Source organism: Ranitomeya imitator, chromosome 5 (genome assembly GCF_032444005.1).
Source record: "Ranitomeya imitator isolate aRanImi1 chromosome 5, aRanImi1.pri, whole genome shotgun sequence".
Lineage (NCBI taxonomy): Eukaryota > Metazoa > Chordata > Amphibia > Anura > Dendrobatidae > Ranitomeya > Ranitomeya imitator.
The window spans coordinates 634122569-634134715 of NC_091286.1; the positions used below are offsets into that span (position 1 = coordinate 634122569).

Genomic DNA, 12147 nt, shown 5'->3' on the forward strand with positions numbered 1-12147 from the left:
TTTCGTGCCGACGGTCCGCCAAAACACGACGCATCCAGTGCACGACGGACGGGACGTATGGCCATACGTCAAGATCCGTTGGCAATACAAGTCTATGGGGAAAAAAAGCATCCTGCGGGCATATTTACAAGATCCGTTTTTTTTACCAAAACAACGGATTGCGACGGACGTCAGACAACGCAAGTGTAAAAGAAGCCTTATTCTGCACAAGTCACCTAAAACACAGTGCTTACCATGGAGGCTCAGTGGTTAGCACTGTTGCATTGCAGTGCTGGGGACAGTTCCCACTAAGGACAACGTCTTCAAGGAGTTTGTTTTATTCGAGTTTATGTGGGTTTCCTCCCATTTCCTCCCACACTCCTAAGACATACTGATAGGGAATTTATATTTTGAGCCCCAATGGGGACAGAGATAATAATGTCTGTACATCTCTGTGGAATAAATGGCGCTATATAAGTGAGAAAATAAATTAAAACTGAAACATTTGAAACCATGTCATTTTTGAGTTGTTTTTAATAACTTAAAAATAAATATAAAAATAAGCAGCTTCCAATAACTGCAGTCTGATGCCACCACCCATACATGTCTATGCAGGGCATTTGCAGTTCTTGCATCAGAAAAGCTCTTCTCCAGCCTCTAAAAAACATAATTCCAATAATATAAAAAAAAAAAAAATACCTGAAGTAATATAGAAAAGCTACTCAGAATTGACAATCTCCGCTCGACTGCATCTGTAGATGACACAACTGCTTATTTCCACAGTGACTTGAAATAGAAGCAGATCAACTGTGCAGCTTCTTGGCAGCGGCACACCGAAGGGCAAAGTATGGCAGGAGATAAAAGCGAAGCCTCGTCTCCCTCGGCCAAGTGGTCTATATTTCACATCCTCTTCAGAGTATGGATGATTCCTAAATGCAGGATTAATGAGAGGGGATGAGGCATCCGCTGTATATCAGCACTACAATAAATGCTGCCGGATTCACCGCTCCGGAGACGAGCACCGAGGCTCAGCCGTTCACGTGACAGATGTCATAGATCCGCCAGGACCAGCGGTGTTACTATACAGTGGAAGCATCACTAGGCTCAAATGACACAAAAAAATCTAACATTTCTTCTACATTCACGGCCATATAAGAGCAGCCCGGCTTACACAGTATACTGATCACTTCTAGATGTGGTTTATTATTTAATGACCTTCAGCTCGATCTCGAGCCATGGCGACTTGATGGATGAACGCTCTTGAAGGACGATCCATCTTGTAAAAGCCTAGATAGGTCCACCAGGGTCTTCTCCACCGTTATCTTGATAGTATCAAGCCATCGGGTTGATCTTCCTCTTCGCCTTCTTCCTTCTATTCTTCCGACCATGATGTCCTTCTCCAGTGATCGCTCTCTTTGTATGTTGTGTATAAAGTCTTAGCTTGGTGATCCTTGTTTTGAGCGATGTCTGGCTCAATTTGTTCCAAAATGGATTTTTATGTTCTTCCTGCCATCCAAGGTATTGATAACATCCTTCTCCAGCACCACAAGGCGTTGATTCTTCATATGCGGTTTATACGGGTATATAAACCAATTTTATAATGAGAAACTCTGCATTCACCTCCCTACTATCTCCGAGATCTTCTGCTGTTTGGTTTTTTTTTGCAGGAATTTAGAGCATCTTCTCTTCATCCATTTGGGGGCTTGCAAAAAAATTTTTAAATAATTTTTAGAAAAAAAAACAACTTTTTAATTTAGTTTCAATTAAAAATTGCCAATTTCTCAGATGTCTTTCATTGCTTCCAGCTTGTTGCCAAAGGCACCGGCCATCGCTGCAGCGACAGTGGCCGTACATGTGTAGTTCACTCCTAGTCAGTGTGTAAGCTCTGCCCTGAGGCTGGTCGGGATCGCTGAAGAACACAGGTCCAAATCCTGGCCAAACTCTTTCCAGCCCCGGTGGGGTGACGATGCTGCTAGCCTGAACTGTCACTCCAACAGATGTGCCCTCCCAGCAATGAGTAAGTAGGGAGGCTGGGGAGAGGCGCACTATGGCTTCAGAACAAGCGACCGACCATGAATGGTTGTCAGACCATATTCCCAAAATTAGGATTTAAGCAACCAACACGGTCCACAGCAGTGTCGTCTCACCAGTGGCTCTTGGGACCCTCACATTTTGCTCCTTAGCTGTTGGCATCTCCAGATATCCTTGTGCACACAGAATTATTAGATCCTAGTACAGAGGACAAAACCATTCCTGCCAGTTGACACTAGTGTAGGACTCCTATCACTTGGTAATATATTTATCTGGTTTTCCGCTAATATTATTCAGTGTGGCTCAACACAATCTATTGCACCTGAAAGCACTTTCAAACTATAAAAAGTTCTGTCCCTCTGATTAATGGACTCGGGCACATTACAGTTTTTTAACAAGCTATAGGTTGTAGAGATCTAATAAACCACCCATAGATGTCTCGGATACCATACTGTACCACCATAGGGCACATTATACCCCAAGAGTTGCTATATTAGAGCGATATATTGGACAGAATGTCTCTATAATATGGTGGGGTATGGTGGCTGTATACTGTAACCCACTGAGTGCCTCTGTACCTCTACCACCTCTGTAGCCCCGAAGCATTAGGACTCCATGTGTCGCCTTGCAGGTGCACACATTTCTAATATTTAGGTGAAGCACATTTTGGTTCCTTCTACCTCACCACAACCTTACTGGGTACCTGGCCTACACAGTGGTGTAACTTGAAGCTTTTGGGCCCCAATGCAAAATATCCAATAGGACCCCCAACTATCATAGGTCTTTAAAAGGGAATCTCTCAGTAGGATCAACCCTCCTAAGATGTTAATATGGTTATATAGGTCATAGCTGAATAAAATGATACCTTGATATCTGCAATCTGATGTCTTATTCCAAAGAAATCCACATTTTTCTGAATATGTAAATGAGCTGTTAAGATCTATTGGCAAGACATAGATCTCCCCGACGAGTCTGTCTCCAGATCATCCAATGATTTCCCTAGAAATCTACGTTTTTATTATATGCTTTAAAGATCTGTGTGCCGGAGAAGGATCTTCACTAAAGTCTGCCTCCTGTGCGGATTTTAATTCTTAGACATGCCCCTGTATGTAAATTGCTCCTCCACTTATGTGGCTAGAATGAATGGGTTCCTGGTATGGTGTGGTCACTAGGGTTGAGCGACTTTTAGTTTTTTAGGGTCGAGTCGGGTTTTGCGAAACCCGACTATCTCAAAGGTCGAGTTGAGTGAAATCGGCCGATTATCGCGAAAAGTCAGGGATCGACCAAAACACGAAACCTAATGCAAAGTCAATGGCAAATATCTCTCTCTCTCTCCCTGAACAGAAAAGTTGGTGTTACACATTGCAATTCGCTACAGCGCACAAGCGAGAAGATGGCGATAGGCGTGCACGCCCCTAAGACCTATGTCATCACTCTGCCCACGCTCCTTCATTGGCTGAAAAAATGGCGCCAAACGCGTCATACGAAATGCAACTTTGGCGCGAAGATCGCTGACCGCATGGCCGATCCCACACTAGGATCGGGTCGGGTTTCATGAAACCCGACTTTGCCAAAAGTCGGCGACTTTTGAATTTGTCCGATCCGTTTCGCTCAAGCCTAGTGGTCACATGGGGATACCTATCTGGAGCCCACACATTCTAGCCACATAAGGAGAAATGAACAATTAACATACAGGGCGTGGCTATGGATTAAAATTCGCTTTGGAGGCAGACTCTTGTGAAGGTCCTTCTCTGGCACAGAGATTTTTTCAGCTCATTTGCATATTAACAAAAACATGGATTTCTAGGGAAGCATTCTTCAGATCCTGTATATAAAGGTATTATTTGATTCAACTTTATAGGACCTACATGCCCGTATAGACGGCTTAGGAGGGCTGATCATACTGATAGACGCCCTTTAATAGTAATAGCCTTTTAACATAGGGCAAACGGACCTCTTGTGCCCCACTAATTTGCAGGACCTGGGTGCGATGGCAATCCCTGGGGCAATTATAGTTATGGCTCCTGGATTTACATAGTGTAGTCTTCTAAAACATTGGCAAAATAGATGAACTCTAGGACTCTACATTTTAACTCTTGACATAAACGAGGTAAGAAACTTCTGGAAAATCTCTAATTAAAAGCAGAAAATCCCCAGAACAGTGACCCCCAGGAGACAATGTATAAAACAGGAAATAATTTAAAAGCCTGAATTTCTGACTAACGGGATATTGTATCTTTCATTTCTCTGAAGACCCGCAAATCTGCGCAGGGAATTAGTAACTCATTAGCGAGTATTGGCCCGCACACAGCACCCGCACTGGTAATGTATAATTATCCAGGAATCCATGTCCAACTCCAGCACAGAATGGAGTGTGCTATTGTTTCCTATGTATTTACTTCATTATCTGGATGATTTATGGCTAATCGTATGATGTATGACCTAGGAGCCGGCAAAAATTGTGAAAATTACACCAAATTTATCATCATGGTACATGCACTGTAGTAGAAATTTTGGACATCTGGTGTACTTTTACACAAATATTTTGCATAAACAAAATCACCGACATCTTTGGTCAATTTGGTGCATATTAGGACTCCCCTTTCCTATACTTTCCCAAAATATTAAGTCACATGTTACATAGGTTGAAAAATGACCTAGGTCCATCAAATTGATCCTTTCCCCACCAATTGTAAAGTGTAGAAAAGTGCTTAGAACACACAAAGAGGAGATTTACTTGTACATATAAAAAAAAACAGTCCAAAGATACATTTATACAGGTCGGACATGCTGCAAATAAGGATGTAAAATCCAGAATGGTTTTATAGCACCAGACGCTCTGGAGAAAATGAGATATTCATTGCAAATTCACTCCTTGCATTGCTGATAAATTTCCGGTAAATCAGATGCAGTTTTGTAGCCGATAGTTCCCCAGTAATTCTAGCCCCATGGAAGAGTGATTATGTATAACTCGGCCGAGGATCGCAACGTAATGGTCGGACTGGCTGTCGGCTCTACCCACCCGAGTGTGAGAGCTGCATAGAAATACATGCTATCACGCTGGGATCGGGACAGCCACCGAGCATTGAGTTGTGACCCTCGTCCAAGTTATACGGCAGTCTACATCTTCCCTAAAGGTGATACGAGTTGGAGTATCAAAATATATTGATCAGTTCACCACTGTTTTGTGTCCTTTGTCTCTTTGCGCACCAAAATCAGAAATTTAAGTTGTGGCTTAAGTTAAATTCCGGCACAAATTCTGGTAAATAACTTGGACTATAGTTGGCCGTGTTCTTCCCACTCAATAGTTTTGAAAAACAGCGTGAGGAGAAAAAAAATCACATATTTTGATGCAAAAATGTAGTGAATCAAAATATTCAACTTTTTTTGCGCCTTAACAGTGGAGTAAAGATCATGATATAGTCACCCAAATGTGCTTAAAGGGATTATCAGGCACTTTATTAATTTTTACTGCGGGCCTAAAAACAGGCAGTTGTTACCTATCCGCCTGTTCTGTCCAGTGAAGTTCTCTGCCAGTACAAAGAAGACATTGACCTCCCCGCAGGCGATTCTGCGTCTATCGCCAAGTTACGTCGTCAGAGAGGTGTCTTCTCTTCCTCTCTGCTCTGTTGAAGGGGCGTGGCTGGCGATGTCATGCTGATTCAAAGCCGGTCCCTTGCTGCCCAACAGTGTGAAGCCGACTGTCAATCAGCATGACGTCAGCAGTTATCCACCTTCGACAGAGCAGAGTGGAAAAAGAAGAGCTGCTCTATTAACGTGGAGTATCTGAATTGCTGCCAACAATGGCCAGTAACCGCTCTGAGCCAGGTAAAGCAAGCAGCTAGTGTCTGGTATCCCAGCGTCTCTTCTATTTAGTAGGTCCAGAGTAACGTAATAACAGAGAGGTATTGTCGCGCTGGGCCCACAAATTTAGAAGAGACGGCAGGTAAGGCTGCTATCTGGTGGCTTACCAGTGGGGGTGGCTAGACCATTGTCCTGTGAATCAAATCGTTCAAAAATATTGCCTCCCTGTGATACATTGTGAAAATTCCACCTAGCAAGATAATCCATGATATGTTCAAAAGTGTAACGTTTCGTGGAAGGAAGACTAAAAGGAAGACCCAAGCAAAGTCAGACGTACAACACCTCCTCAAGATGAAGGTCCAGAATGTACATAGTCCATTCACGTCACCTATGACAATGTCTATAGGCTCACCAGTACTGAGTAGATCACAAAATCTCTGAGATCCACATGCCACCAAATAGGTTTATTTCTATTTTTGCAAGTATTACATATACAGTGCAAGTTTTTGACTGTTGGGACTGCTAGCGATGCAAAGAAGTGCCTCGTTAGAAGGGCGCAATGGTTGTGTGCCCGCCTGAAGTCTACTCATTGTCTGTTGGATGGCCATGGATAGCTGGGAGGTTTAGATATGTTTGGCATCTCTATAGACCATCATTGGAGCAGCGGTGTCCATGTACAGAAGCTTATTTATTCTAATAGGGAAGCGGGTTACGAAGTTATTGTTTATCTTGTGTATTGGCAATAATTTGCCAAAATAGGAAAGTCAACATCTTACACCTATAACTAGCAAAGAAGATCCTCGACGTGCGACTACAATTATTCCAATGCGTCACCACTAGAACACTGTGCTAAAAGCATTGCACTGTGAAAGATGCGGATGGAAATGTGCACATAAGACTGTTTTTCATATTTGTTTCGTCAGGTCTCTTCTGATCGGAGCGCAGGAGAAGATCTTCACTTTGCAGACAAATAGCGGCTCTGGCTAGAGAATGTTTCAGGATGATTGCACAGAGCCATATATAAATCTGAGAGGCTGAGATGCAGGTGCCTTCAATCACCGCCAATGTCTCCTGAATGTGTGCAATTATTACTGTAAATGAGTCAGAGACATCGCCTACGTAATGTCAGGACATTCAAAGGAACCGAAAGGGACGACCATGAAACCTGAGAAGCTCAGCTCATTATATCCTGCTCGGAAAACACAAGTATTTGGATGGGAAAAATACAGAACACAGAAATATTACATAAAAACAAGACAATTCCACTAATCGGGCACGGAAAAAAAGGATGGTTAACGGATTATAAAAATCGTTTCGATTAATTGATGATCAGGGAAAAGTATATAAAAAATATGCAATTGTCCTCCTGACATCAGATGCCCCGTTTCCCTGCTTATTTATCGACGATCATTTTTCTTTGAAAATAAGACAGGGTCTTATATTACTTTTTGCTCCAAAAGATTAATTAGGACTTATTTTCATGGGATGTCTTTTTTTTCCCGGGAACAACAATCCACATTTACTCTAGCACAAAGATTCAACATTTATTTAACCCCTTCACGCCACAGCCCTTTTTTTTCGCTTTTGTGATTGTTTTTTGCTCCCCTTCTTCCCAGAGCCATACCTTTTTTATTTTTTGTCAATATGGCCATGTGAGGGCTTGTTTTTTTGCGAGGTGCATTGTACTTTTGAACGACACCATTGGTTTTACCATATCGTGTACTGGAAAACGGGAAAAAAATTCCAAGTGCGGTGAAATGCAATTCCACAACTGTTTTTTTTATTTTTTTTTTACCATATTCACCAAACGCTAAAACTGACCAGCCATTATGATTCTCCAGGTCATTACAGGTTTGTAGATACCAAACATATATAGGTTCTTTTTTATTTAAGTGGTGAAAAAAAATCCAAAGTTTGTTAAAGAAAAAAAAAATCCCGTAGTGTCTCCATTTTTCATGGTCTGCGGTTGGTTGAGGGCTTATTTGCTGCGTGCCGAGCTGACGTTTTTAATAATACCACTTTGGTGCAGATATGATCTTTTGATCGTCCATTATTGCTTTTTAATGCAACGTGGTGGCCACCCCCAAAAAATGTAATTCTGGTGTTTTACTTTTTTTGCTTTGCCGTTTAACGATCAAATTAATTCTTTTTATGTCTTGATTGATCGGGTGATTCTCAAAGCGGCAATAACAAATACATGTACTTATTTGGTTTAATTGTTTTATTTTGAATGGGGCGAGTGGAGGGCGATTTAAACTTTTATATTTTTAAAAACATTTTTTTTTACTTTTAACTTGCTTTTAGTCTCCATGGGATCACATAGCCTGTGTGTAGCAGAATTGCGCAAAGCAATCTTGCCTTGTGCAGGCGTGTACTATGGAGGACAGAGAATAAACTTCAATCCAATATTGCAGCCGGCATGCAGACAGCGGGTAAGGAAAGGGTGAATCAAACACCCAAAAACTCCGCCCATATGACCCAAAACCAGTCCCGCCAAATTCAGGTGACAGGTTCCCTTTAACAGCCGCTGTCAGAGATGGACAGCGGCATTTAATGGGTTAACAGTCGCAGGTGAATTCTAACTTTGGCTGTTAGGAGCACATGTCAGCTGTTCAAAACAGCTGACATGTGGCGGGAGCCAAAATCAAGGGGATAAGCCACATCATGCGCTGTACATGTACGGTGCATGTTGTGAAGGGGTTTGATTAATTAAAGATTTTTCTGTATTTTCATGACTATGAAAATTGTATATTCACACTGAAGGCATCAAAACTATGAATTAACACATGTGGAACTATATACTTAACAAAAAAGTGTGAAACAACTGAAATTATGTCTTATATTCTAGGTTCTTCAAAGTAGTCACTTTTTGCTTTGATGACTGCTTTGCACACTCTTGACATTCTGTTGATGAGCTTCATGAGGTAGTCACCGGGAATGGTTTTAACTTCACAGGTGTGCCCTGTCAGGTTTAATAAGTGGGATTTCTTGCCTTATAAATGGGGTTGGGACTAGGGTTGAGCGAAACGGATCGTTCATTTTCAAAAGTCACCGACTTTTGGCAAAGTCGGGTTTCATGAAACCCGACCCGATCCCTGTGTGGGGTCGGCCATGCGGTACGCGACTTGGCGCCATTTTGGCGCCATTTCTTCAGCCAATGAAGGAGCGTGGGCAGAGTGATGACATAGGTCTTAGGGGCGTGGACGCCTATCGCCATCTTGTCGCTTGTGCACTGTAGCGATTTGCAATGTGTAACACCAGCTTAGAGAGAGAGAGAATAAATTCCCATTGACTTTGCATTGGGTTTCGTGTTTCGGTCGATCCCCGACTTTTCGCCATAATCGGCCGATTTCACTCGACTCGACTTTTGAGATAGTCGGGTTTCGCGAAACCCGACTCGACCCTAAAAAAGTAAAAGTCGCTCAACCCTAGTTGGGACCATTACTTGTGTTGTGCAGAAGTCTGGTGGATACACAGCTGATAGTCCTACTGAATAGACTGTTAGAATTTGTATTATGGCAAGAAAAAAGCAGCCAAGTAAAGAAAAACGAGTGGCCATCATTACTTTAAGAGATGAAGGTCAGTCAGTCTGAAAAATTGGGAAAACTTTGAAAGTGTCCCCAAGTGCAGTGGCAAAAACCATCAAGCGCTACAAAGAAACTGGCTCACATGAGGACCGCCCCAGGAAAGGAAGACGAAGAGTCACCTCTGCTTCTGAGGATAAGTTTATCCAAGTCACCAGCCTCAGAAATCGCAGGTTAACAGCAGCTCAGATTAGAGACCAGGTCAATGCCACACAGAGTTCTAGCAGCAGACACATCTCTACAACAACTGTTAAGAGGAGACTTTGTGCAGCAGGCCTTCATGGTAAAATAGCTGCTAGGAAACCACTGCTAAGGACAGGCAACAAGCAGAAGAGACTTGTTTGGGCTAAAGAACACAAGGAATGGACATTAGTGGAAATCTGTGTATTGGTCTGATGAGTCCAAATTTGAGATCTTTGGTTCCAACCACCGTGTCTTTGTGCGACGCAAAAAGGTGAACGGATGGACTCTACATGCCTGGTTCCCACCGTGAAGCATGGAGGAGGAGGGTGTGATGGTGTGGGGGTGCTTTGCTAGTGACACTGTTGGGGATTTATTCAAAATTGAAGGCATACTGAACCAGCATGGCTACCACAGCATCTTTCAGCGGCATGCTATTCCATTGAGTTTAGTTGGACCATCATTTATTTTTCAACAGGACAATGACCCCCAAAACACCCCAAGACTGTGTAAGGGCTATTTGACCAAGAAGGAGAGTGATGGGGTGCTACGCCAGATGACCTGGCCTCCACAGGAACCAGACCTGAACCCAATTGAGATGGTTTGGGGTGAGCTGGACCGCAGAGTGAAGGCAAAAGGGCCAACAAAGTGCTAAGCATCTCTGGGAACTCCTTCAAGATTGTTAGAAGAATATTCACGGTGACTACCTTTTGAAGCTCATCAAGAGAATGCCAAGAGTGTGCAAAGCAATCATCAAAGCAAAAGGTGGCTACTTTGAAGAACCTAGAATATAAGACATAATTTCAGTTTCACATTTTTTTGTTAAGTATATAATTCCAAATGTGTTAATTCATAGTTTTGATGCCTTCAGTGTGAATGTACAATTTTCATAGTAATGAAAATAAAGAAAAAAAAAATCTTTAAATGAGAAGGTGTGTCCAAACTTTTGGTCTGCGCTGTATATATATATATATATATATATATATATATATATATATATATATATATATATATATATATATATATATATATATATATATATATATATACACATACACACACACACGTACAGCACATACACATACTGCACATACAAATGTATATACACTTACACTCACTGCACACACGGTACATACCAGTCTGTATCCTCTTCAGTTCCTCTAGACTCCTGCAGTTAAAGGAGCTTTGGTGACATCATGGTCACAAGACTGTGATGTCACCAAAGATCTATAAGCAATCATTTTCCCTAGAATAGAAATACTGGGGTCCACTAAGAGAGCGGAGACCCTGAGCAATTGCCCATTTTCCCCCCTTTCTCCTAATGCAGGCCCTGCATGTCAGGATGTCTACTCTGTAGTTTTTCTGGACTCCTGCAGTTAAATGATATTTAACCCGTTGAACCCATTGAAGCGCACAGCGCGAAACGGCCGTTGTTCTCACCTGTTTCCCCGCACCCTCGCCTGTATATTCCCCGCCGCCTCTCCATGTACGTCTGAGCGCTATTCATAGCGAATAAAGGACTCTTTTACTACAGCATCGTTGGGGTGAGTGCCATATTTCTTCTCATATATTACTATTCGTGAAGTCTCCGGTCCACTGTGTTGTGTGCACCACCCCTAAGTGCGCTAATCTGGTCTGTGTTAGAAGTCTATACGCTGCAGCTTGTTGAACAGCCTGTGAAGATTGAATCACCTGGTGCCGCACGATCTCCTTGTCTTCGTTTGTTTCATATTGGAATTGCAGTCAATATACTGTTGATGGAGCTCTCCCGGAACATTTGTTTACAGGGGTGCAAAGCGTTGCATCCGTACCAGTCAGATATTGGTGACATATCCGAAAAATAGGACACCAATGTAAAAGTCCCAGACAACCCCTTTAAATTAGTTGGACATAGTATGAAACTCACTTCATTTTGGACAACCCCTTTGTGGTGGGCGATCACCCCATATATTGAGGTGCTTTAGAATTCTCTTGGGTTCATTCACTTTTTGCAATTTGGACATTGCTAAAAATAAACTATTAACCCTTCTATTTCTGAAACCATTCTCACTTTGCAGCATATTTTCCACACTTGCCTAAAACCTTTGAGCACTAACCATCTAACGAATATCTATATCCGCTGAATATTCATCCATCTCCTTATATCTCCTAATATTTATCCTGTACATTTCTTTCATCTCTTCTATCATTCTATATCCATCTCCCTCCCCCGGTACTTGCAGAACTGGCAGTGCGGCCATTACGATGATGCACGTAATGGCTGGAGGCTGACGGTCGCTGTGATCACTGTGATGATACAGCGCCGCCGGTCGCCCCCGTACTGTGCATTACCATGTGTATGGGGCTCAGCATCTCCTCGTACCTTGGTGACTGCAGTTAAAAGCTCCAGCGCCTTTGTTTGAAGACTGGAATCGCCGCTCTCGATAAACAGCTTCAGTGATGTCAGCCGCACGTCGTGCTCCAACAGCAGCGAGCAGATCGCATCTATGCACTGCAAGAAACAAGGGTGACAGCGGGTATTATGTGATGCCAGCAGACGCCGGCCGCATTCTTTACTTCAGTGCTGATA

General features: G+C 42.6%; 1 protein-coding gene across 1 annotated transcript in view; it reads right to left on the reverse strand.

Moving 5' to 3' along the window:
* The window catches only part of NBAS (NBAS subunit of NRZ tethering complex), an 854371-nt gene that overhangs the window by 50864 nt on the left and 791360 nt on the right, over positions 1–12147 (reverse strand). Inside the window, exon 51 of the mRNA XM_069728113.1 lies at positions 11941–12069. Within this exon, the coding sequence (XP_069584214.1) occupies positions 11941–12069 (129 nt within the window). The remainder of the gene's footprint in view (positions 1–11940; positions 12070–12147) is intronic.